This window comes from Etheostoma spectabile, chromosome 2 (genome assembly GCF_008692095.1).
Source record: "Etheostoma spectabile isolate EspeVRDwgs_2016 chromosome 2, UIUC_Espe_1.0, whole genome shotgun sequence".
Taxonomy (NCBI): domain Eukaryota; kingdom Metazoa; phylum Chordata; class Actinopteri; order Perciformes; family Percidae; genus Etheostoma; species Etheostoma spectabile.
Window position 1 is genome coordinate 207075 of NC_045734.1, and position 27024 is coordinate 234098.

General features: G+C 40.6%; 1 protein-coding gene across 1 annotated transcript; it reads right to left on the reverse strand.

Annotated features, from left to right (window-relative positions):
• Positions 1-1878: 1878 nt before the first annotated feature.
• Positions 1879-27024, reverse strand: LOC116701335 (dual specificity testis-specific protein kinase 2). Its single transcript, XM_032534979.1, has 10 exons — positions 26845-27024; positions 25460-26278; positions 22220-22341; positions 19696-19744; positions 16193-16339; positions 13808-13890; positions 12826-12916; positions 11136-11219; positions 9385-9495; positions 1879-4915 (listed from the first exon to the last, which is right to left on the reverse strand). Exons 2-10 carry the CDS (start codon positions 25664-25666, stop codon positions 3626-3628), a joined length of 2184 nt encoding a protein of 727 aa, XP_032390870.1. The 5' UTR covers positions 25667-26278; positions 26845-27024; the 3' UTR covers positions 1879-3625.

Below are 27024 nucleotides of genomic sequence, written 5' to 3' on the forward strand. Positions count from 1 at the left end.
CTTTCTGCCCCACAGGCTATACTGTTTCAGAACATCAGTGGTTGCCACTCGCCGTAGAATGCATTACAGATGGCATTACATCCGGTTGATCCTCCAAGGCTTGTAAAACATATAGAACACACAAATTATACATGTGGAACAATAAAATAATTTATTTATTTCCATAATATGAACTGAAATCAATCCATTGTTTATTTATTATTGAATACTTTGTTTTTTATGTTTAACCATACAACATTTCAGCTGTGTACTGACCTAAAAACGTCCTAGGTCACACTAACAGTAAAATAGAATGAATTCTGAGTCTACGTCTTGATAGCCTTATACAAAGTCACAAAATACGTGGTCCTTTTTTATGAAATATCTCGGAAATTATGAATATTTACTAAACAATAATCTACCTGTAAAATAAAGCATGATTTGTGAATGAATTTCTTTATTAACTATGATATATATTATTATTTAGAAAAAAACTAAGGCAGGATCTTCAATATGCCTTTGATCAGTCCTGTTCATCCCACTCGACTGCTATATCCACCCCACCTGCATAACGATAACTATAATTCCTCACTCTATCTGCTGCTCACCCCTCCCTTCACCATTTACAATAACTGGCAATACTCAGCAGAAAATAGTAAATGTAAATGGACTGTTCTTACGTAGCGCTTTTCTAGTCTTAACGACTACTCAAAGCACTTTCACAAGACAGGAACCATTCACCATTAACACACATTCATACACTGTGGCCAAGGCTGCCGTACAAGGTGCCCCCTGCTCATCAGATAAACACTCACACACATTTACAATCCAAAGGTGCAGCAGTGGTGCACACATCTGACATCTGACGGAATAAGAATGGAACTACAATTGCTCGATATGTTCTATGGAATTATAAATCGGACCCGTTTGTGATAAACCTTTGTTATGTGACAATGAGGTGTCATGACCAGAGCGGCAACCTACCTAGGTCTGATCTGTTTAACAAATAACTTATTGTCCCAGTAGAGCACTGGGCTCCCAGAATGCAGTTACTTGTGGTTCCCAGAGTCTCTAAAAGTATAAGGGAGCCAGAGCTATCAGGCTGCTCTCCTGTGGAACCAGCTCAGAGTCTGGGTTCAGAAGGCAGATGCCATCTTCACATTTACACGTAAAACTCTCCTCTTTGAGAAAGCATAGTTAGGGAGTGATGAGTTACAGGGTTTGCAGAGGGCGGCACACTTTCACTTTCAGTTTCAACTATTAAGTAAATGTAAAAAAAAAAAGAAAAGAAAACCGCACAGGGTTATGTACAACCAATTCTGTTTATTACCAGATTATTGCAAGCAGTTGTATAGAAGAACAGCACATCGAAATTAAGCAAAAAAATCATGGTTTAACATCAGAAATTAAGGGATAAAGGTTATCCTTCATTTATACATCACTTTACCCTTTGCTCAAAAGCACATATACACACACAGTGTGTGAAATGATCTGTACAATAAATATGCATACCTGCTCCACATACCATTTTTTGTTACAACAGTGTGATCAAAATGCACATGTCCATACACACGATGAGGGGGAGTAGATGTCAAAGGATAACTGGTGTTAATGTGTTGGGCCAAAAAAACACACCACACACCACACACACACACACACCACACCACACACACACCACACACACACACCACACACACACACCACACACACACACACACACACACACACACACACACACACACACACAAAACACCAGTAGCACAGATTTAAATAAAGCACCATTAAATAAAAGCCTGGTGTCTTCCTGCATGTGCAAAAATAAAGAATTTACATGACAAGCCCCCCACAACCATTAAGAAGTAAATCATTGTAATTCATTATATATTATATATAATATATGGTGTAATTTCCAAGAATGTTTTGCATTTGACCCTGCATCTATTGGCACTTTAACCACCAACCTACTACTGTTTGCTGTGACTACCCAGACTTAAGACACACAGATACTGGGCTCAGTATTGGGTTCTCAGTATTTATGGAGGACCATTTAGGGTGACTTCACGCCTCAGCTGTTTGGTCCGTTTTTAGTGAACCTTGGAGCGTTTTGATAGTTAATCCGGTTTGTTTGGGTCGGTGTGAAAGGTTGTTGAAACTTTGGTGCCGACCAAAACTTTAGTGCACTTGGAAGGGAACCGAGACCTCCTTCAAGTGGACCAGAGTTCATTTCACTTTAACTGGTTGAATCATATCAGACCCAAACATAGGATGTAAACCAAAAATAGTGCACAAACTAGCCGGTAATTTCAACTTTGCACACAATTCATGGAGTTATAGATGGTTTATGGGACAACAAATTTAAAATCTATAACTTAAGTTATTATTACCACATATTGTTCATTGTCTGGAGGAAAACACCTCGTCGTCTCCTTCTCTCTGTGTCTATCAGCTGCTCATATTGTTTGCCTTCTTTTAAAACAGTGGTTCTCAAACTTTTGTCAATAATGTACTCCCCCCCCGGGCACCCAGATAGCTCAGTTGGTAGAGCGGGTGCCCATGTATAGAGGTTTACTCCTCGACGCAGCCGGCCCGGGTTCGAATCCAGCCTGCGGCCCTTTGCTGCATGTCACTCCCCCTCTCTCTCCCCTTTCATATCTTCAACTGTCCTGTCAAATTAAAGGCCTAAAATGCCCAAAAAATAATATTTAAAAAAAAAAAATAATAATAATAATGTACTCCCCCTTGGAAATATCTTGTTTAGCCTTAACCAGTGCAAACCATTTTGGTAGAAAAATGCCTAAGTAAAGAGTTACATTATAGTGCTGAGCCATCAGTGTTTCATTTATCAAACAACAACAACCTTGTAACTGAAAAACACTACATTTCAAATGCTAAATCCTGAACCCTTGTATTGTCTTCCCGTCGAGGCCCATCCACTTGTCCTCCGTTTTGGTTTGTCTGTTTATAAAGCCTGAATTAGCCTATAAATTATCACTCAATTCTGTGTTACATCTTCTTAGCCAGCTTTATACATTTTTACCACTAGTTTTAGACTTATTTTTGGAATTGAAGGCCAATAAACCTAATTTACATGAAATTATTGCGTAAAATAAGCAGAAATTATTTTAAATTAATTGTTTTTACAAATAGAACATATGTTCTTGAATGATCACAGATTTTGACCGAAATAAACCATGAAAGTAGTGTTCATCGGTAAGCGTTTTGGAGCCATCCATGCTATTTTTGTGAAACTTGGTTGAAAGAAAGCCATTATAACTGATTTAGAAACTTTGAAAATGGGTCAAATTATTATAGTTTAATTATTTAGGAATTATGCATGACTGATATTTTATTAACATTTAAAAAAATCTCTATGGGTACTAGAACCCCCATTTAATAAACCTAGTCGCTGGGACCTCTGTCCAACAGACCAGCGACCGTTTCAACCGTGTGACATTTGTTAACAGTGTTTGGTGCGCTTGACACAGTGCAGTCTGAACGCAAACCAAACCAAATGAAAAATGCAACAACAGCGCAACTTCACCCCCGAATTGTACCGAGTATACCAAACTACAGGTGTGAAAGTGCCCTTAGTGTTAGTAAGTTTGTCCGCTAAAATTTAGTGCTGGTGCATCCCCCGTCAGCAGGCTTACGTCTGGGCCTCCGGCAGGGACCGGCCAGGCTCACATGGCACTACGAGTCCATGTGGGTTCCGACACAGTAGAGCTTTGGTTGCTGGGGCAGCTGTGGTTGACAAGGAAGCGCTGCCACTGGTTATGGTACCGTTGAGGTTCTGGTAAAGTTGCCGTGGTAATGAAGCCCTTCGGCGGGGGGCGGGCACAGCAGCTGAACCCCGGAGGCACACAAAGGGAAAACTCAGACTCACCAGACAGCAGCCTGGACAGGAAATTACCTCATCCTGCTCAGAGGTGCTGCTAGGGTCAGAGGACTGGAGCTGGGAGCCACTGTAACCATTTGCACGCTGTCCTCCACCCAACCGCACCTGCTGACCAATCACACGGGCTGACTCGTTGTTGTTGTCCAGTCGTGGCAGAGCAGGCAATGTGAGCGGTCCGTTGGAGATGGGGAGTCGCCAGCCATTGGTCTTTAAGGAGGAGGAGCAAGTGGAGGTGAGCAGGGATCTTCCAGGTGAGGAGTCAATGCCTCCCTCTGCTGGTTCAGGAGACTTGGTACAGTCCATGGGTTCTGTTGGACATACACTCTCCTCTTCCTCCTCTACCCGCTCCAGAGACATCATCTCCAACTCCACAGAAAGACATGACTCCTCTTCCAACCTATCCTGCTCCGGTAACAACTCTCTCTTGTCAGTTATCTCAATTTGCTCTACTGCCTCCTCTGGTGCCCCTGTCCTCTTCCTCATGTGGTCCCCCACATCCTCCCTCCCTCTTGTAATTGCCACTCTTTTGTCTTCTTCGTCATTTTCCTCCTCCTTCCCCTCCGTGTCTCTTGGAAAGCCTACAGTTCTGCTGAGCTCTGGAGTACAGGGGAGTGACTGGCATCTCCTTGGCAGCGCTCGCATCCCTGGCATCCCTCGGAGAAGGTGGGGGGAGGAGCAAGGGTCACGAAGTGCCGGGAGGGTAAATGTCAGGGAGATGACGGACTTGCTAGGTGTGTCTAAGAGTTTACACCGCCCCCCATTTAGGTCCTGTCTGAGAGAGAAGGGGTTGACCCGCGCAGGTGTCCCGAGGAGAAGAGGCGTCTGGGTGCCCGGGGTTAACATGTCCGACTGGCTCCTTGCCAGGCCTTGGAGTTGCTGGCTGTGGTCACCCGGGTGACAAGGAGAGCTGCGGCGCCGGTACGGGCTGACGTCTACTGCCACTGGCTCTGAGCAAGGGAAGGAGGGAGACAGACATGAAAGTGAAATAGAACATGAAAACAAAGACAAATGACACAGAGTTATTATCTGGTGTATAATATGGTGTTACGGTTGCCGCTGGTACCTTTCCCTGTCTTTAAATCTGTTTGTCATTATTTGTAACATGCCAAGTAGATTGTGCTTTCTCCAGTCAGAGACTGGCCCAGTTAGTTTAATACCTTCCCTCTTCTTACTTGATCCTAGAGGACACTGATTGGAGCGGTACCCCGTTTCACCTTTTTCATTGACAGAGCAATCAGGCTCCTCGATTGTCACTGGCTGCAGCTGTCATTTTCCTTGATCCGCCTGCCAAGATGACTCTGTTTGTGCTTTGTTTCTAGGTTTTGTATATTTTAATGTTTTTTTTTTCTCCGTGGTTGTATTTGTTTCTTTGTTTTAAAGAGGACCCATGCACCCTTTCTTTCCTTTGTAGTTTGTGCATCTGGGTCGTAACATTTGGTTATGCTTTTAGTATGTTACATGCACACTAACATTCTACTATTATTGTGACTATGACAATATTCCAAACTTGACACGGGTCACATAAACAGCATATTCCGTTTGGACAATCCGAATAAAGCCTTTTTCCAAATAGGGCATTTTTGGATTACAACATGTGGGATATATGCCAGTTTTAGTCAGGTTTTAGAAGCATTGTTAGGACATTTAGACAGCACATTCGGAATGTGTTTTACTTGCGACAGTTTGTGGTCAGTTCACGGTCTGTATGTTTTGCACGCAAGCCAACCAGCCAACAGTTTGCAAGGCTGCGGTAGAGATGCATGCCCAAAAGAAAAGCCACACTCAGAGGAAGAAAGACACCTACTTTGGAACATTATGAAAGACTTACTGTATGTTAGGGTTAGCAGGGTGCCATTTAGTAGTCTTTAGTACTTTCTTCTTTTGTTTTGGCTGGCTGGTAGTGGGATTATCAATTAACCACAGGTGCTCAGAGTTAATAAGAAGATTGAGTCTTAGCGAGCTAAACAGACTCTTGTCGCAGAATTACGGATGTGAAAGAGACATTTGATTTTTGAGCACCTTTGACGGTGGCCTTGAAGCGTGAACGCCTTTTTTTGACAGCTTTCTTTTCTTTTTGACCAACCACTAATAAGAAAAACTTGAACGAGACACCAGCAACAGCAGAAGATGGAGGTGGTCGCTTGTGTGAAGCTGCTGACAGAGTTAGCGGAGGTTGTGGTTCCAGGTAAGCCCTACTCAACCCACTGCCAGCACACTTTATGTTAGGGAATGCATTGTTATCCTAGACATCTTAAGAGCCGTTTTGAGTCATTCCCGTAACACAGGTTTTAGAATATGTGCTAACGGTGAACTTTTCATGAAGGTGGTTGAGGAAATAAAAGAGGGAGGCTGTGTTCACACAGTCCAACCACCAGTGGATAACTTAGAAAAACCCTTTTTTGCATGGCTACATTTAAACTGGAATATTAGTTTCATTAGCCATGAAATGAAAAAAGCTTAGTCAAAATTTTGTCTTTTTTGGAATAGGGACAAAAACCAAAAAAGCCACTGTTAATGAGGTTGTGGAGAAGGTGTCATGCTTAATCACATGCTAAAGATTCCCAGTTTGGACAATTACCATTAAATACCGGAATCTTATTTCCCAGGATTCAACGCTAGTCTGTCTGAGTCAGTAAGCTAACTCTCTAGGGGAAACCCTGAGAGGGGGAAACCATCTGACGCAACAGTAGCAACTACTCCAGGTTCCTGTGTCAAATGGCTTGTTCTACTTTTATTCAAAGTTTGCTTGGAAATATTCACCACTAATATTACCTGACATCAGAGATGGGAAGTAACGGAGTACAAATACTTCGTTACTGTACTCAAGTAGATTTTTCTGATATTTTTACTTTACTTTACTACTTATTTTTGTGGCGACTTTTTACTTCTACTCCTTACATTTTAACACAAATATCGGTACTTTCTACTCCTTACATTTTACAAAATTGGCTCGTTACTTTAGTTTTGTACAAGTGGTCGTCTTTTCGGAGAATAGCGCGGACACGCGCCACACACCGCGAGCGGGTGCGCGCGCCACACGGAGAAAAAAGTGAGAGAAAAGAAAAGAGACAAGCTGTCCGGAGGATAACCAGCTGAGATTGTGTGTGTGAGTCTTTGAGAACTGTAAGTCGTCTACTCATGTTGTCATTCACTTAAGCCTGTTACTGGTCTATAGTTCTTGCACTTTAAAGTAAGTTAGCTAGTGGTTCTGGTGTGCTCTTCACCTGTTAGCTCGTGGTTTTGGTGTGGTCTTCACATGTTAGCTGGGTTACACGTTACCAGCTCTATTCGCATGAGTTTTTTTTTTATTTTATTTTTTTTACCAAACTTCAGATTCTGTAATTCAATTGACAAGTGGATGGAACCTTAGCTAGAGAGAAGTTGTCTCCGTCTGTTTTAACAGATACACCTGGGGCCAAGTTGGACACCAGAATCAGCTTTCCAGTCCTAATCTAGTCCTCAACTTTCACATCATTTCACTGGAGTTTTTGTTATTATTGTTTATGTCATCAATACCATATTCAATCTAAATGGATGGGAATATATCTACTGTACGTTGCATTTGACGCACGACTAAGACAACTCAACAGATTCTGCATTCATTCACAGCAAATCATTGAGGCTTGATGGCGCTAACGTTAGCACATGGTAGTATGGATGGCGCTAACGTTAGCACATAGTAGTATGGATGGCGCTAACGTTAGCACATGGTAGTATGGATGGCGCTAACGTTAGCACATAGTAGTATGGATGGCGCTAACGTTTAGCACATGTATATGGATGCGCTAACGTTAGCACATGGTAGTATGGATGGCGCTAACGTTAGCACATGGTAGTATGGATGGCTATTCCCAAAAAAATTTTTTTAACCCTTTTTACTTTTTTTTGGGGTTTTTACCATCCAAAAAAAAAAAGGATTTTTTTTAAAAAAACAAAATTGGTGAAAAAAAAGGGGGGAAAAAAAAAAGGGGGGGGAAAAAGGAAAAAGGGGGGGGAAAGGAAAAAAAGTGAGAGAAAAAAAAAAGACAAGGGGAGGAAAAGGGGGGGGGGGATTTTGGAAAAATGGTTTTTAAACCCTTTTGGGTTAAAAATGTATGGTATGTTTTTGAATTTAAAATATGGGGGTTTTTTTCTTATGTTATGGGTTTTTTTTCCACAAGGGGGGAAGAAGCATTTGGAAATTTTTTTTTTTTTTTTTACAAATTAGCGTAAAATACAAGGGAAAATTTTCTAAAAATTTTTTTGGTTTTTTTAAAAAATTCCCCGGGGGAATTTGGGAACAAAATTTTTTACCAATCCCAATTTTTAAAAAATTTCCCCTTTTTTATATTTTTAGGGGCTCCCTAACAAAAGGGGGGGGGGGGCCGTCTTATTTCCACGGGCCCCACGTTCGCATTAATTCACGCCCAATCATTGAGGGTTTATGGGAACTTAAAAGGGATGGGGCAATCCCAAAAGTTTTGAGGCTTAAGTTCAAATGGGGTTGTCCAACGAAATTATTGGAGGGGAAAGGAAATGGTATTCCAACTTCAATGGTTTGGGGGCCTAAGGCCCAAGGATTGGATCACGATTAAAAAAGAAAAAAAAGGGAAAAAAAATTTTTCCCCTTTTTAAAAAGATGTAAAAAATAAATCAAAAAGTCCCGGAAAGTGTGGGGAATTCCAATGTAGTTTGTTTTTTTTTTTCCATTTCCCAAGGGCCCAATTAACCAACCAAAATTTCAAACTTTAGGGGGGAAAAAAAAGAAAGTCCTTAAAATAAAAAGTTATTTGAAAATTTTTACATTTTGGTATTTTTCCAAAAAATTTTATTTATTTTCTTGGGGGCTCCATTTTAAATTTTAAGCCAATAAAAACGGATTGCGGTTCCTTTTTCATTTTTCCGGGTTTTAAAAATTTGTTTTTTAAGGACTTTTATTTTTTAAAAAATTTTTTTACGATTTTTTTTTAAAAGAAAAGGGTTTTTTAATTTGACTTTTACCAAGTTTTTTTAAAAAAAAATCGCTAAATTCCACAGATTTCCATTCTGGATCATCGCTGAAACCTGTAAATGTCCGCAGATTCCGTTATGCTTATGGATATGCTTATGAGACTGTAGCCCAATCCCAAAGTGAGCCCTGAGGACTAAAGACTTAAGACTCAGACTTAATTGATCTCAGGTGCTAAGTGAGTGTGTGAGGCCACAAGGGCTCAAATAGGTATGAATGGAATTGGGACAGCAATTCACGAGATCATGTTACCTTGGCAACGTTTAATAACAAAGATGTTACTGACACTTGCCGGTTTGGGATTTTCATTTTAAGTTTGTTGCTTCCCACACGGCCAAGGCCCAGGAGACGGCTGCCTGATTTCAAATTTATTCAAACACTTGTTTTACAACTCCGTTCCGTGGTCGTGCTGTTGTTTAACTTTGTAATTTCCGAATTTCCCTATGGTCTCCGCAGTAAACGTCACAACGCTTTGAACGTGAGTCCGGACTTTGGGATTGGGCCTATGTGTGTCTGTGTGTGTCAGTGTGAGTGTGTGTGTACTTACATTACAACAGGCAACAGCAAGACTAAAGAACGCAGCTGGACAATCTCCAACCATGTTCTCAAATGCATCCACGTCCAGACCAAAGTCCTACACACACACACACACACACACACACACACACACACACACCCCACACACACACACACACACACACACACACACACACCACACACCCACCACACACACCTTGTTGCTATGTTGCAAATATTAAATCACTGCATATCAAATATCAATACCTATAGAGCAGGAGTCTTCAATGATTTATAAGCCAAGGGCCCCTTAAAGCAACACCAAAACACTATTCCTCTGCGGTCCCCCTAGAGGTTGGAAGTGGAATGGTCTCATTCAAACTACAGTTCCGCTAGGCTGTCTCCACACTCCTACGTACTTCCGCCCAATTTTCATTTTCCTTTAGTACACTGTCTGGGTTTGCGGTATATTCTTGGATTTCCTCCAGCCAAATCTTTGGCAGTTCAATCAGCAAACAGAGGGAGTGGTTGAGAACAATGATGTTGAGGTTGTGCGCTAGTTTGAGTTGTTGTTGCGAACAAAGCCCTTCAGTCGGTTGTAGCAACGCTGCCGAATATCCTGAAGTTAAAGCCTGAGCGAGAAAAATCTTTTCTAAGTTTTGCTGGTGGCCATAATAAAGAGCAATGCTAAGCAGAAATCTCGACCATACGTTAGCGATTGGTTATGGAAGATCCAGAGTGGCTCTGGGCAGTTCCAATAGTTTTAAACTTCAACAGAGTACCCGCCTTTAAGGAAGTTAACACTTGTCGATGGAGATTGGCCAGACTCTCTGTACAAATGAAATGTACAAGAGTCTGGTAGCACCAGGCTACAGATCCGCTACCCGATCTGGCAAGCGAATGTAGAAGTGCCGTTTACCCTGTTACGAGTTGATGAACCACTGAAACAATTTTGGAAACATTACTTTATGGTACAAAAGAATCTTCGTTGTTGTTTTAACTAAAAGAAAGATGGCTCAGTGACCCCCCCACTACATATATTGTACAAATTAAGTTGGATATTAAACTGGTCCAACAATAACGTGTAACGCGGTCTAAAGCATTTATACACACATTTTTTTGTGCGTTTAGCTAAGCTTTTAAAATATTAATTGTTGTATGACTATTTATGACTATGACTATATATATGAATATGTAGAATGTTTAAGATAACGCAAATGCTTGTGTGGCATTGCTGTGTGTGTATATATATATATCTGTGAGATTTGTGTTCCGTTTTGATATTTTGATCTAACGTTTGATCATGTAAATGATGTACATAGACTGGCTATGGACAACAGGGTTGATGTTTTACAAGCTTTATAGAAAATAAAACCAGACGGACCAGAGGTTGTCAAAAAGGGCTCTGGGATTAAGGGCTATGGGATATTTGCAACGGCAATGTATTGCAGACCTTGCGGCTCACACCTCTCAATATTTCTTGACGTTTGCCTCCCCACCGTTACACCTACTCTATCTGTAAAGTGTCTCGAGATAACTCTTGTTGATTGATACTATAAATAAAATCGAAATCGAAATCGAAACTTTGGGTCCCGCTTTTGCATGGTCGTCAGGGGCAACTGGCTTAGACCCCGTCATAACTGCTTGCAGTTCAACTTATTCTTTCCGACATGAATATTAAATTAGTAACATGTTTCTGTCTGTAAGGGAGCGACATAGCACTACACAACCAGAATAAATCACAGGCATGAAGGCTACCTCTGTCCTGGGTAAGAAGTCAGGATCAGCTTCAATCCGGGCAATGATCTCACACAGGATGATGCCGTACGCAAACACATCCACCTAAGCAGAGGAGAAGAAGTGCACACAGGTTAGGGTAGGCCTTAAACTGCAGCCTTATGGGTAGTAGAGGATTGATACCAACACAGATAGTTTGGGGTTTATAGCTTCTGGTGTTTGTGCTAATACTCAGTCATAAATGTGAAAACGTGGGAAGTTGATCGGGGTCAGCACTCTAAATCCATCTTATGCAAGCTCACTGTCAATGTGTTTAAACCAGGGGTTTAAATGAAGCCAAACCATCTGGATTGCCCACCTGGTGGCTGGCTGCAGTATAGGTCATAAACAAGGCCCCCTCCATGTTAGTGGATGGGACATGGGCCAAACTAATAATAATTGACAGCTGTGATTGACTCGCGATTGGTTGGGCAGGTGTATTAGCGGAACTTTGCTACCAGGGGTCCACCACTTGAACACTACTGCGCAGACTCCAGCTCCAAAATAACAAGACTGCAGCGCCGCTATCTGGGATATTTTGGCTTCACCTTTGTACAGTGGGAGGAAGTGTAGATGTGCTGTCCATCTATTTTCACAGTCTATGGTTGAAACCCAAAGGGAGATGTTGTGTCTTTATTTGAGGTACTGTGTGTCTTGTTTCACTTTTTCTGATTTCACCTTTGACACATTTATCTGACTGCTATAACATAGTATAAAATTAGCACAAGAGAAGAGCCAAGAGAAGGGGCGGCTGTGGCTCAGTGGTAGAGCGGTTGCCTGCCAGTCGGGAGGTTGGTGGTTCAATCCCCGCCCCTGCAGTCATTGTCGAAGTGTCCTTGGGCAAGACACTGAACCCCGAGTTGCCCCCGGTGCTGCGCATCGGAGTGTGAGTGTGTCTGAATGTTTATCTGATGAGCAGGTGGCACCTTGTACGGCAGCCCCGGCCACAGTGTATGAATGTGTGTGAATGGTGAATGTTTCCTGTAGATGTAAAAGCGCTTTGAGCAGTTGTTAAGACTGGAAAAGCGCTATAAAAAGTGCTATATAAATACAGCACATTTAAGTGTAATATCTATCTAAGGCTAAATCTACACTACTACATTTAAATTTTTAAGCGTAGTTTTGAGACAAAAACAATTTCTGTCCACACAAGCTTTAGTTTTAGTAACACAACTAATCTGTCCATATAAACACGTCTGCCAACACATATCACATGGGCATGCACATGCCACTGTAAACAGAAAGCAGACACATTACTCTGCGGTTGTAAATTATGGATAGAAAATAGAGAAAATACTTTAGTTGCTTGGACCGACGATGAGGTGGAACTGTGCCTTAAAAAGGTATGTAAGCCTACCTAACAGATAAGACTGATCGGCATTGGTGTTTCCAAATGTCTCTGTTTGTACCCGACTAGACAAAAAAGCAACCCTGGAGTTTTCAAACGTAAAGCAGTTTTTTGCCGGACTAATGTCAAACTGAGGCGTAAATGTGGCAAAAGTTTTAAAACCAAAACGTAGTAGTGTGGATTTTTTTTAATGTTTTCTTTTTTTTAAGTGAAACTTTGTGTGTTTTACTGCCTATAATTCAGCTTTTCTTTGTAAGAGGAAGACTTACGTGGTCATTTAATAATGCACTTACTCCAGTAGGGATAAAGATGAAGCAGGTTTACCTTCTCATCATACAGCTCTCCTCTCAAAACTTCAGGGGCCATCCAATAGGGGGAGCCCACAATGGCCAGGGGCTGCTTCCCCACACCATCACTGCAAAGAAAGAAAGCTTTCCCGTTAGACACATTCTCATTCAGATACACTGCCACACTGGTCCAAATTTGCTGTTAGCCAGCGCTATGATTTTGTTTATAATATTTTGTATATTTTAGATACACTATTATGTAAAACTAGACCCCACTGTACACATAATGCAATCCAAAGCAACAGTCCTGCAACACATCTTTGTTGAACCTGTAATGTTGAATTGATTCTTTTCAAAGGTTTGTTGTTGTATTGGTTTATATTATATTGATAATATGAACTGAGCTCATAGCACGTCAGCAAATAAAAAATGGAGAAGGAGGGTGGAGGAAACAGGGATTGCTAACAGCTGTAATTGCAACAGTGCAAACATTAGTAAGCTCCATGGTAAGCTCATTCACCGGGATGACCTAGCTTCTGATAGAGAATGCTCATTAGTGGAAAATTTACCTGTCCCGGGGGTTAACCTCTGTATGAGTTGCCATGGTTTGAGCCATTATCGGGAATTAGAAACCCAACAAGACAAGTCTTGTTGGGTTTCTAATTCCCGATAATGATGGGCTGACCCTTGACCCCAAGCATAGATACCTCTAATACTGACACAGAATTGTTATCAGCTCCTCAATGGATACAGATCTGTTTAATCTTTGTTAAAATAAATCACCCATCAGCTCACAACACTTTGACCTTTATCCATTTGAGTTAGACTAAATAACTGATAGTCATCTATTACACAGTCTCTGCCAACACATTCTGTAAGGATTAGGTATGGCACAGATGGTGATGCCAAGCTAAGAATGACATCAGCATGAAATTGCTGACCACAATTCTTTCATGAAGGGTGTGTTATTAAACAGAGGCAAGGACATCAAGATTCAGGATTCCCCCGCCCCCACTGACCTGTAGTTAGGGATCTTCTCTGCCAGGCCGAAGTCTCCCACGACAGCTGTGAACATACCATTATCACAGCGAACCAGACAGTTCTGCACAGAAAAACAAACAACTCTTGGTAGAAAAAAATGTGCCTATTGATTCTCATTTCCAGCCATGCAGATAGTTTTGCATGGCATGGGAAGTGTTATAATATATATATATATATATTTTTATATATGTATAAATATTATACTCTTCAACTTTATCACAAAGACTTGTTTGGATATAATACAGTTCAGGTTAAATCTTATCATATACAGTGGTGTGAAAAAGTGTTTGCCCCCTTCATCATTTCCTGTTCCTTTGCATGTTTGTCACACTTAAGTGTTACGGAACATCAAACCAATTTAAACAATAGTCAAGGACAACACAAGTAAACACAAAATGCAATTTGTAAATGAAGATGTTTATTATTAAAGGTGAAAAACCATCATGGCCCTGTGTGAAAAAGTGATTGCCCCCTTGTTAAAACAATACTATAAACTGTGGTTGTCCACACCTGAGTTCAATTTCTCTAGCCACACCCAGGCCTGATTATTGCACAACCTGTTCACAATCAAGGCATCACTTAAATAGGAGCGGGTTTGACACAGTAAGGTCACCAGAAGATCCTTAAAAGCTACACATCATGCCGAGACCCAAAAGAAATTCAGGAACAATTGAGAAAGAAAGTAATTGAGATCTATCAGTCTGGAAAGGGTTATAAAGCCATTCCAAAGCTTTGGGAATCCAGCAAACCACAGTGAGAGCCATTATCCACAAATGGCGAAGACATGGAACAGTGGTGAACCTTCCCAGGAGTGGCGGGCCGCCCAAAATTACCCCAAGAGCGCAGCGACGACTCATCCAAGAGGTCACAAAAGACCCCACAACAACGTCCAAAGAACTGCAGGCCTCACTTGCCTCAGTTAAGGTCAGCGTTCATGCCTCCACCATCAGGAAAAGACTGGGCAAAAATGGCCTGCATGGCAGAGTTCAAGGAGAAAACCACTGCTGAGCAAAAAGAAACATCAATCAATTTCTCCACAACACTATTTGATGATCCCCAAGACTTTTGGGACAACATTCTGTGGACCGATGAGACAAAAGTGGAACTCTTTGGAAGGTGTGTGTCCAAGTATGTCTGGCGTATAAGGAACACTGCATTTCATAAAAAGAACATTATACCAACAGTAAAATGTGTGGTGGTAGTGTGATGGTCTGGGGCTGTTTTGCTGCTTCAGGACCTGGAAGACTTGCCGTGATAAAAGGAAACTATGAATTCTGCTGTCTACCAAGAGATCCTGAAGGAGAATGTCCGACCATCTGTTCGTGTACTCAAGCTGAAACGAACTTGGGTTCTGCAGCAGGACAATGATCCTAAACACACCAGCAAGTCCACCACAGAATGGCTGAAGAAAAACAAAATGAAGACTTTGGAGTGGCCTAGCCAAAGTCCTGACCCGAATCCAATTGAGATGTTGTGGTATGACCTTAAAAAGGCCGTTCATGCTCAAAAACCCTCTAATGTAACTGAATTAGGACAATTCTGCAAAGATGAGTGGGTCAAAATTCCTCCAGGACGCTGTAAAAGCCTCATTGCACGTTATCGCAAACGCTTGGTTGCAGTTGTTGCTGCTAAGGGTGGACAACCAGTTATTAGGTTTAGGGGGCAATCACTTTTTCACACAGGGCCATGATGGTTTGGATTTTTTTTCACCTTTAATAATAAACACCTTCATTTACAAATTGCATTTTGTGTTTACTTGTGTTGTCCTTGACTATTGTTTAAATTGGTTTGATGTTCCGAAACACTTAAGTGTGACAAACATGCAAAGGAACAGGAAATGAGGAAGGGGGCAAACACTTTTTCACACCACTGTAGGTACAGTAGGTCTGGTGTATACTGAAGCTGTCCCCGAGGGCCATAATGCCTGTGTAGTCAGGGTTACCTATACCGGCCGAAATTATAATTTAATTTGCAGCAATTCCCAAATATCTGAGAGTTTTTTTTGCTTTTTCTTAGCCAGTCGTCATGATTTGGCATCACGGAAGAACAGCTGCCAGGGTCATTAACATACTTCAGCATTCACAAAGTGCTTTGCATTGACTATTTTTGGATAAAAATGGGCATGTACAGGACAGGATAAGAGGTTGATTCAAGTACGCACATTTATGGGTAATCTGTGGTTTATAAAAGGTAACATTGCTTACAGATATGCGTTAGCACGGTTTTATAAGTCTGATTTTGTTTTGGGGTACGCCATTTTTGGCTTTTGGGTGTACGTACACTTCACAGTTTTATAAATGAGACCCCTGGTCTCTGTATATAGATTAATATAGCTGACTTAGTACTCATGATAAATGCTATACCTTGGAGGTGAGGTCTCTGTGGAATATGCCCTTGTTGTGCAGGTACTGTAACCCTCGGGCGATTTCCAGAGACAGATCAATCCTGACGCACCACGACAGGTACAGATCGCTGTCCAACAGCTGCTCCAGGTTGCCTCCGTTTATATACTAAGGAGAGAAACCGTAACATGTTTCCAATTAATCTGCCTTTACACATCCTGACACACATAGACACCAAACAAATAAGGCTGCAATTAACAATTATTTTCATAGTTGATTCATCTTTTGATAATTTCTCAGTTATTGGATTAGTTGTTTGGTCTATAAAATGTCAGAAAAATGGTGAAAAATGTTGATCAGTTTTCCAAAGCCCAAGATGATGTCCTCAGATGTCTTGTTTTGTCCCCAACGCAAATATATTCAGTTTACTGTCATAGAAAAATGAAGAAACTGGAAAATATTCACATTTAAGAAACTGGTTCAAAATAAAATAAAAAAATTAAACTGACTCATCTGATTCATCAATTATCAAAATAGTTTGCAATTAATGTAATAATTGACAACCAATCGATTAATCAATTAATCTTTGCAGCTCTAGATACAAACACAGCTTCTAATGTTGCCAAGCTCATCTATGTCACTCACTAAGAATGCTTAAATCTGTCTGAACTGAATGAGGGAAAAAGTGATCTGAAACAATGTTTTCTGAGTTGCTCAAACATGGATTTGTCAGTCTGGCTTTGTTTATTAATCTGACCCATTGTTTATTTTGTGGAAATGCAGATTATTGTCCATTTATTCTCTACTCTACTTTGACCTTGTGATGTGTCATTTTCTATTTAACATGATATTCACTCACCTAAAGGATTATTAGAAATAGGGATGAGCGAGAACAGCCTTATCTGTATCTGTTTACCACATGAATTATCTGTATCCGTATCTGTACTCAGACTGGGCGGGGTCTAACCCGGAAGTGGTCAGATTTAACCCGGAAGTGGGTCGGGTTGTCTTGAAATGTGCGGGGCTTTAACCAGTATGTTATTTTAAGCATGCAATTGACATGGGTTGATCAGAAATTGTTATATTTATTGCTGATTAGAAAACTATTTACATGACAGCATCAGCATTGAGCTTCAGATCGATGGTGTTGTCATGGTAACAAAAGAACTATATACAGAAAAAGAAAGAGAAACAGATAACTGCTAGTGGCTAGCCCAGTAGCGTACCATGCTGGGAAGCAGGGCGATCCCTGCCATAAAAAAAAAAACAATATGGGCTGTATATTGGCAGTGTGTGTATCTTTCCCATGGATGTATTTAGAGAACAATCTTTCCTCAGCATCTCTCCTTTTTTGCCATGTTTACATGTGCGCCAGAGAGAAAGGGAACACTCTCTCTTGTTATTGGTCAATGTCAAGGAACACATCGTAGAACATGTCTCACTACGTGGAAAAAGACAATCCAATCTGACATGCTAGAATTTCTGCATTGCGACCCAGACGTTGGAGTGCTGATCTTTGACTATGTCACACTACAAGAGGTAAAGACATGTTTGTCGGTCCCGACCTTCATAATATAACACTCTGAACGTTTGTCTGCAACGTGTCTGTCAGGACAAAATCAGGCTGAATTTGTGTAGTATGATCCAGCCATTAGAGCATGTTGTTCATTCTCATTTCAAATTTATATTTAATTATAATCATTATTTAATGATTTGTTGAGGTATTTGTTAAGTATCTTGGAATTTTATTGTGTAGTTTATTTTATTTATCATATTGCTATTGTTTCCTGCAGAAATGTTGTTGCTGCACTGGGCCTCCTGAGTTGCCGTAGCTTCCGTTTCCTCCTCAGCAATACTGTCTTGTATTGCTAAGGTAGGTTGTGTGGGAGATGCTGCTGTGCTATTTTACTGTTTTCCTTGAAAATCGTGTTATTACTTTTTAATATGTATTGTCTCAATGTTAGTATTGTGATATTTACTAGCTGTTTTGTGTCATTTTTACAGTTAAATATAAGTTTTAACGATACTTTGTTCAACTCTTTTCACGCCATTTTTGCGCCCTACTGTGTAATGAAAATAACAGAGACTCTACAGTCCATTTTGAGTGTGTAAATTCTGTTATTTAATGTTTTGGAGCTGAAGCAAATTAAAGGAGAATTCCGGTCCATTCCAACACGTAGCACTGTTGTTTGTAAATTTGGAGTGCTATCAGTAGAGCATAAAACGAAACCAATCGGTGCTGCTTAACACCGTGTTATCCCCTGCTTTCGTTAGCGTCTAACAGGCTTAAACAGGGAAAGTTTTAAATGTGTTTTTAACCTCTAAACATGTTCAAAATGTCATTACAAGTGCCTACTCACGTGAAGTGATTCCTACTGAGTGAACACAGTGAATCGGACTGCTGTAGATGTTAAAGAAATGCATGAAATTGTGCTAATTCAGCTGTGTTTAGTTCCGGTGTTGATACTGCAAGGAGTGCTTTGTGACCATCTACAAAATACAACACTGAAAAGAGATGCAAACATTATAACATTAAACAAGTTATAATTAAGTTTGGTTAGTTAAGGTAAGTTTGGAGGCACTATCTAATTTAATCATTAAATTGATAGCCTAGATATTTTTGTTTTATCTCTTTTCTGTGTTGTAGTTTGTAAACGGTCCCTAAGATGGTCCCTAAACACAGCTGAATTAGCACAACTTTCATGCCTTTCTTTCACATCTCCAGCAGTCAGAATCACAGTGTTCACTCAGAAGAAAATCACTTTACATGGGTAGGTACTTTTAATGACATTTCAAACATGTTAAGGCGTTTAAAACGTGCCCTGTTTAAGCCTATTGGGTGCTAACGCTAGCAGGAGGATAAGACGGTGTAGGTAGCACTGATTGGTTTCGTTTTTCTCTCTACTGACAGCACTCAAAAGTTACAAACAACAGTGCTACGTGTTGGAATCGACCTGAATTCTCCTTTAATGTAATATTGTCTTCTGCAGGTATGTGTATCTCTTAGTTAGACATTATATCATTTTTGTTATCTGTGCAGTTATCCAAACCCACGTACATACAAAAGTATAAAACAATGTTTCTCATGTTTTTCCACATTTATTGTTATGATTCAGGTAAGGTTTTCCCGGTCTATTTAGCCACTGGCTAGTAATGTGCACATTAGGAGTTGAGTAAAACGCTATACTGTAATTTCAGCTGTATGTATGTATCGTAGAAAATTAGATAACTCAGACAATACCGTCTTGTATTGCTGAGGAGTAGAGATGCAGATAGAAAAAACATAGACCAGAAGCCAATTAATGTATTATTGTCTTCTGCAGAGCAAAAAAATTCTGGAAACCGTCAGTTGAAGTTGTCTTCTCCCATACGCTGTCCACATCCATCAACATATAAAAGAAACAGATTGAAGGACAAAAAGGAAAGGCCACAAAGAATGGAAGAGCGACACTCAAAGTCAGATTTTGAAGAACTGAAGAAATCTGACAATATTAAAAGAATAGAGATACAAGTGATGGTTTTACCTCAGTCAGAGCGTGGAGTTGACCTTCATGCACACAAACCCCAAGAAACCTGGGAAGAAGAGGAGAAGAAATAGGATTTATTTTTCATTCTTAAGGACGTATTCTGGAATCAGGGTTGCCCAGGGTTTGGAAAGTGCTTGGATTCAAAATAATAATAATCAAGGCCTTGAAATTAATTGTATTTACTGAGTAATTAAGAGAAGCTTAAAAGTGCTTGGAATCTCTGACTTTGAGCCTCGTGCAATCCCTTATTCTAAAATTCACCTAGCTTGTTTGGATACCAAAACGTATAACCTAACAGGTACTATCCACAACTTTTGCCAATGGAAAACCAAAAAAAAGCAAGTAGACCCGTGCTGTACCATGCAGTGGAAATGCAGCATAATGCAATTTTTATACAACATCTGGAGCACTGGGCAAAGCTTGATACAGTTTCTTCCTAACTATCACTCTCCAGGTATTACTTATTACAAGTATAAAGCGATTTGCATTTCACTGTGCTGTGTCATTGGTTGTTGTGCTCTTTCATAGAGAGATTTTTTTGACCTGATAGTGAGAAAGGAGAAGATACTGCATGAGTGAGTTACTGAACTGTTAGCTGAATGACAGGTACATTATGATTAGAGGTAACACCAAAATCCAAAGACAACACAACATTTCAAGTATGACCAAAACAGTAACAGACAACCATCAAAAACCGTCTTGCCCATTTATGATGCAATTAGCATTTTTGAAAACTAAAGAAACAGTGGAAAAATGCTAAAATACAGACAGTGCTGGAGGTGCAACTAAAGCGGAACTCTGGTTCTTACCTGAAACTTTAAAGAAGTGAATTATAAGATATTGCACACCACACTGTTACACATCATTACACTTAAATTAACTGATGAGTCTGAATCAGAAAGTAAACGCCCACATCTCAATTATACAGTGAGGGAAAAAAGTATTTGACCCCTGCTAATTTTGTACGTTTTCCCACTGACAAAGAAATGATCAGTCTATAATTTTAATGGTAGATTTATTTGAGCAGTAAGAGACAGAAAAACACTAAGAAAATCCAAAAAAAACGCACGTCAGAATGTAATAAATTGATTTACATTTTAATGAGGGAAATAGGTATTTGACCCCCTCTCAATCAGAAAGATTTCTGGTTCCAGGTGTCTGTTATACAGGTAGCGAGCTGAGATTAGGCGCACACTCTTGAAGGGACTGCTCCTAATCTCAGCTTGTTACCTTTATAAAAGACACCTGTCCACAGAAGCAATCAATCATATTGCAAACTCTCTACCATGCCCCAGACCAAAGACCTCTCCAAGGATGTCAGGGACAAGATTGTAGACCTACACAAGTCTGGAATGAGCTACAAGACCATTGCCAAGCAGCTTGGTGAGAAAGTTGGTGCGATTATTCACAAATGTCAGTCTCCCTTGGCCTGGGGCTCCTTGCAAAATCTCACCTCGCGGAGTTGCAATGATCATTAGAATGGTAAGGAATCAGCCCAGAACTACACGAGAGGATCTTGCCAATGATCTCAAGGCAGCTGGGACCCCAAGAACACCATCCCCACCGTAAAACGTGGAGGTGGAAACATTATGCTTTGGGGGTGTTTTTCTGCTAAGTGGGACAAGTGGGCTAAGTGGGACAACTTCACCACATCAAAAGGACGATGGACGGGGCCATGTACCATAAAATCTTGGGTGAGAACCGCCTTCCCTTAGCCAGGGTTTTGAAAATGGGTTGTGGATGGGTATTCCAGCATGACAATGACCCAAAACACACAGCCAAGGAAACAAAGGAGTGGCTCAAGAAGAAGCACATTAAGGTCCTGGAGTGGCCTAGCCAGTCTCCAGACCTTAATCCCGTAGAAAAACTGTGGAAGGAGCTGAAGGTTTGAGTTGCCAAACGTCAGCCTCAAAACCTTAATGACTTGGAGAACATCTGCAAAGAGGAGTGGGACAAAATCCCTCCTGAGATGTGTGCAAACCTGGTGGCCAACTACAAGAAACGTCTACCCTCTGGGATTGCCAACAAGGGTTTTGCCACCAAGTACTAAGTCATGTTTTGCAGAGAGGTCAAATACATATTTCCTTCATTAAATGCAAATCAATTTATAACAGTTTTGACATGCATTTTTCTGGATTTGTTTGTTGTTATTCAGTCTCTCACTGTTCAAATAAATCTACCATTAAAAGTATAGACTGGTCATTTCTTTGGCAGTGGGCAAATGTACAAAATCAGCAGGGGATCAAATACTTTTTTCCCCTCACTGTAATCTCCCTGACAGGCATAATGTGTGTCCCTGCCATTAGTGGACTAGTACAACAGTAAATGTGTAAAACCAGACTAATAGGTGTATTAGCAGTATTTTTTTAGACTGGTTTCACTGCCTCTATTGTAACACTGAATGATAAAAGGTGGATTACAATAAAAGTGGTGACACTGACTAAACCTGATCAGAGACAAATAACACTCATTGTATTGATCTAAACTCACCTGGCAACATATTATGTAAATTAAAACCTACTTGAGTATGTTTGGATGGCAAAGCCTGTTCATGAGCTGCACTTCTCGTAGCATGTTAGCTTTGTTGCTAGCTAGCGTGTTCATTTTCAGGGCCATCACCTGCCCTGTGATCCGATGCTGCACCTGGAAAACAACCACAGAAGGTGTGAGTTGCTGAAGTTCCCGATTGCATTTATTTATGCGAGTTCAGTTTTATTCATAAAAGTAAAAAAAATGCAGATATGTGAAATGGAACAACCTGGTAAGCTATTTAAAGCTTGTGTGGGGGCCCAGACACTAGCAAAAAATACACATTATAAATATTACTATATATACATAGTATATATATATATTATATATACATATAACAATTTACATATACACACACACACACACACACTATATGCTGTTACAATATGTTTGGATAAAAAAGGAAAATATATTATACAATAAAATGTACAACTCACAAAAAAGAACTTAAGTGGTCCCAGGCCATTTATTCTTCAAATTGTGTCAGATGCTGCATTGTGTCACAATATTTTCATCTGTATCATCTTTTAGTTTAATTTGTTTAATATGTAAATAGTTATTTCTTTCTAAATTATCTGATAATGTTATGTGGTCATTGTTTTAACCTTTGTTTAACTAGTTTATAACTGAACCCATTGTTACTACACCCAGCCATTATGCGGCGCGTAATGGCTGGGTGTAGTAACATCCCACGCTACACATCACCCCAAGTAAATTCTCAACCTGTGGGAAACACTGGTGTGTATATTAATAGCATAGCACTAATAGGCTTTCTGGATTTCCCACCACTCCTCCTGATCTGCACAAATCCACTAGGCTATTACTGAGGCCAATATACACATGCAAGTGCACATACGCATGCACGCTGAGGTTACTCTCCTGAAACTGTAGTTCCACTTTCTCCCCATAGTCCCATTTTGCCTCCTTTACTGCTCTTCTCATATTGTAGACTGCTGCTTTGTAATTCTCCATGTTTCTAGACAGTCCTAATTTGTATGCGGCGGTCAGTGTGTAGGCACACGATTGGATTGGTTCTGGTAATTCATGTTTTTTAGTTGTGTAATGATTTACTGGGAGTTTTGGGTACACAACTATAGTCGTTTTGGGGATGGGTTAAACAACAATAAATGCAATGTGAAGTGATATAACCAAATTACCTGCATCTCTCTTTTGTTACATCCTACGGAGACACTCAGCGCTATGGATACTTAGCATACTGGGCCTTTTTATACATTTGGAATTTCCCCTAAAATTCCCAATTTTTTAGAAGTCTAAAGCTGGTGTCAAGTTGCCGCTCGGACACTGCTCTAGCTAAAAAGCGCGCACCACCAAAAAAGCAAAGCAAGGTTTTTAAAAGCGGTTGCTGCTGTTACGGTCCTACCAGAAGATCAGCATGGAGAAAAATCTGTGCGTGTTCATGGGTTAGCAAGTGCTTCATACCCTTACTATGGTGATCGAAACTGATTCCCAGCCGCCCCACGTCATCTGTAGAGAATGTATGTATGTATGTATCTGTGAGGTTATTGCATTATACAATACTGCATATCATGTTTGGATATTCAGATTATACTTTTTTAAAAGGAAATTAAAGAAACAGAAAGATCTTTTGGGAAAATATCCTTGTTTTGGATCTTACCCACACTCCTCCATCTAGAAAATCAATATCAGTTTCATTGTGAGTGACACAGTGGTGCTTTGGGCTAAATGTTAGAATTGTAACTAAAGGTGAAAGTAACTAAAGAATAAAGGTGTGGTTAATACTGGAGATCTCTTATCTACAAGAAACAGAATAAACTGAATGAAGACTATATTGTTAGTTTTCTTGAAGCAGTTGGGTAACTTTGCAGTTTCTGAAGACACTAACAAAGAAACAGAGTATCTACTGACACTTTTCAGCACTGGATAAACTTAATTAACCCACTGGCTGTTACCAGAAATATTCATATCATTAAATCATATGAGGTACTGAAAAATTGTAAGTATGAAGTTATACCAACTCCCCTGGTTTTTGGGTGTGTCGAGCTTTGGTTATTTCAGATAACAGCAAAGGAACGTGCACTGGAATCCATTTTGTATGAACCCTAACCAAATACTCCAACAACTTACTGTACATGGTCAAGACTGGGGTGCTGTCTGGACTATTAATTTAGCCCCCCCCCCCCCCCCCCCCCCCACAACACACACCACGCACACACCACACACAAACCAACAAAACACACAAACACACACACTGAAGGAGACAAAAATGTGTGGAGCAACTTTCCACACTGTACTGTAGCACTATGAGGAAGTTGTGGCAGTTACATTTTCAGTTGGATGAAGATGAGGGGATCTGGACCAGTGAAAGTACATTTGCAGGATAAAGCCTGACATCCTGCGTGTGGCTTACGCACAGGATGTCCGCTCTGTGTCTTGCCGTTCTCAAAATTCCTTCTTTAGGGGACACAACAACAACAACAACCTTCGAGCTAGCAAGTTACACTTTAAAAAAGGGCAAGTTTAAAAAAATTAAATGGATCGGGCAACAAGGCAGGCTTGCTTGGTTCTTTCAGGGAATGGTTGTAAAGATTGGAAAAAATATGTTAGCATTTGCTCTCTAACTAGGATGCTTTGGGACTGATTGGCAGAGATTGCTGTAAACAAAGTACACACAGCCAAAAACCCAAAGAGGAAGAATTGCTAAGAAAGAAAAGCATTTGTATGTATTCTTAATCACATTTTTCTCATAGAAAATTACGTTTAATCATGTATCTAGCTAATTTAAATAGCTCACGTTACTGTATTGTGTGAACAGTTAACTATATTTAATATTATGCGGTGTTTTCTTCTGCGGGGTGCAAACGTTTCACCAAAACAAGTTCCTTCCCGAGATTATTTTGCAGAGCCACCATTGCTTTGTCCAGAACTTGCACCCAAGACAATTGTGATTGGTTTAAAGAAATGTAAACAATGCAGAGTGTTTTTCTCCTATCCCAGAATGCATCTGTGGTGTAGTTGGACAAAGTGCTGTGGAGAAAGAGATGACAACGCCAGCTTAACATACCAGTGGCAGAAACATTGTATTTAATGTGGATCTGTTATTTCATGGCGATACCTGATCCACAAAATAATGTCCAATAATAATAATATACCCCATACCCATAATAAACCAACAATGATTGTTTGACATTTTGACCAGTAATGATAAACTCACAGAGGTTTGTTGTAGTTAAATCAGTAGATGGTCACATACCTTGAAGACTTCAGAGAAGAAGCCTGAACCTATCTTCTCACAGAAAAAGTCGTCGATGCGGGCCAGACTGGACACAGCGCTCCTCAGGGCTCGGTACGAGGACGGGCGGATCCGGTTTGGCGCGTGGATACTGTGGAGCGGCGGCTCATCCGAGCCGTTGTGACCCTCTTCCAGATCACAGAACAAGCACTCAGCGTGGTAGTCCATGGTTCTGGCAAACCACAACGTTCCAGTTATTTCCCACAGGGAAACCAAAACTTCTGTTAGACCGCAGTAGTCCTGAGATACCAGGTAATGGTTGCTCCCACCATCACGATGGCAGAATGACCAAAGGGTCTCTTCTGGGTTATATGGATAACCTAATGACTTGATAATATATCTGTTTTACACAATACTGCAACTCTTTCCAGGTTCCACCCAGATGAAGGCTGCAGTATTAATACATAAATATAAAAAAATCTATATTTCTACTTTAGTGAGCCATCTTTCTAATTAGTTCAGCATCTTTTCTTTCAACTCATTTGAGGTAAAGGATAGAGTCTAGCGTTCCTCCCATCCACTCTGCCAAAGTACCCCCAAGCAAGACTTTAAGTTCCAACAGCTCCAGAGCTTCTTTGTGGCTCACCCTACCCTTTGACGTACCAGGAAAGATTGAAAAAGTCCTTTTACATCACCAAGTCGCTGCCACAGCGGATCTAGGAATTCCTGCAGCCCATGAACGTCGCCTCACCGACGTGAGGAGGCTCGATTCCCTCCGTCATCCCGTTATATTGGAGGCTGAGATGACGGATGCTACAGCCGGCTGCCATGTAAAGGTCCCTGTGGCATGAAGTGTTGCAAGAATATTATAGGAAACAATATAACACCACCGACAGGTTTACATCAGCTATATTTTACGTTATATGACAGGAATGACAGAATGATCGATGTTAACACCATTGTGTTATAATAGAGCACATATGTCGCATTTAGGTTACTGCTTGAAAGCCTCCTCTGGAGGCGGCCTGTCCGCTGGCTGTGTACGGTGTAAACGGTAGCCATGAGGCTAGGAGCCACAGCGAATCTAACAGGGCGATAAGCCATAACCTCCTTTGGATAACATCGACCTGCACAGCTAAAACGGACTGGCTTACAAATAATTACAGGCCTCATTCAACCATGTTTTTGATCTACTTTTTCTTCTTATAGTAAAATCATAATTTGACCGAGGCTACATGAACTGGAGAATGTAACGTTAACGTTCGCGTTTCGAAATCCCATATTTTCCTCGTTCCAATTAAAAAAAAAAAAAAACACTGTTAATGCTACTGTTCATAACGGGAGCTGTCAATGACAAGCGGGCTGCAGAGGCACAGTAAGTTAGATGGCTTAACGTCTTTACTCACGTCGGTTGAAAGGAGAGGTCGATGCGGTCCAGTGCGCGAGGCAAATTGAAGGCAGAAATATCGCTCGGCGGTGTCTGCTGTTGATAATTCTGTCTGGAATCCTGCTTCACGAGCCGCTTGTGGAACGACTACCTCAGTGAAAAGCGCGGAGTCAAGCTAGCGAGAGTGATTGACAGAGGA

Excerpts from the sequence above, each read along its gene's own strand:
- LOC116701335 (XM_032534979.1), bottom strand. The coding sequence starts at position 25,666 with ATGGACTACCACGCTGAGTGCTTGTTCTGTGATCTGGAAGAGGGTCAC. Across the intron at positions 13,891-16,192 it reads ACAGAGACCTCACCTCCAAG|AACTGTCTGGTTCGCTGTGA; the intron begins GTATAGCATTTA and ends TTTTCTGTGCAG. Across the intron at positions 12,917-13,807 it reads GAGAAGATCCCTAACTACAG|TGATGGTGTGGGGAAGCAGC; the intron begins GTCAGTGGGGGC and ends CTTTCTTTGCAG.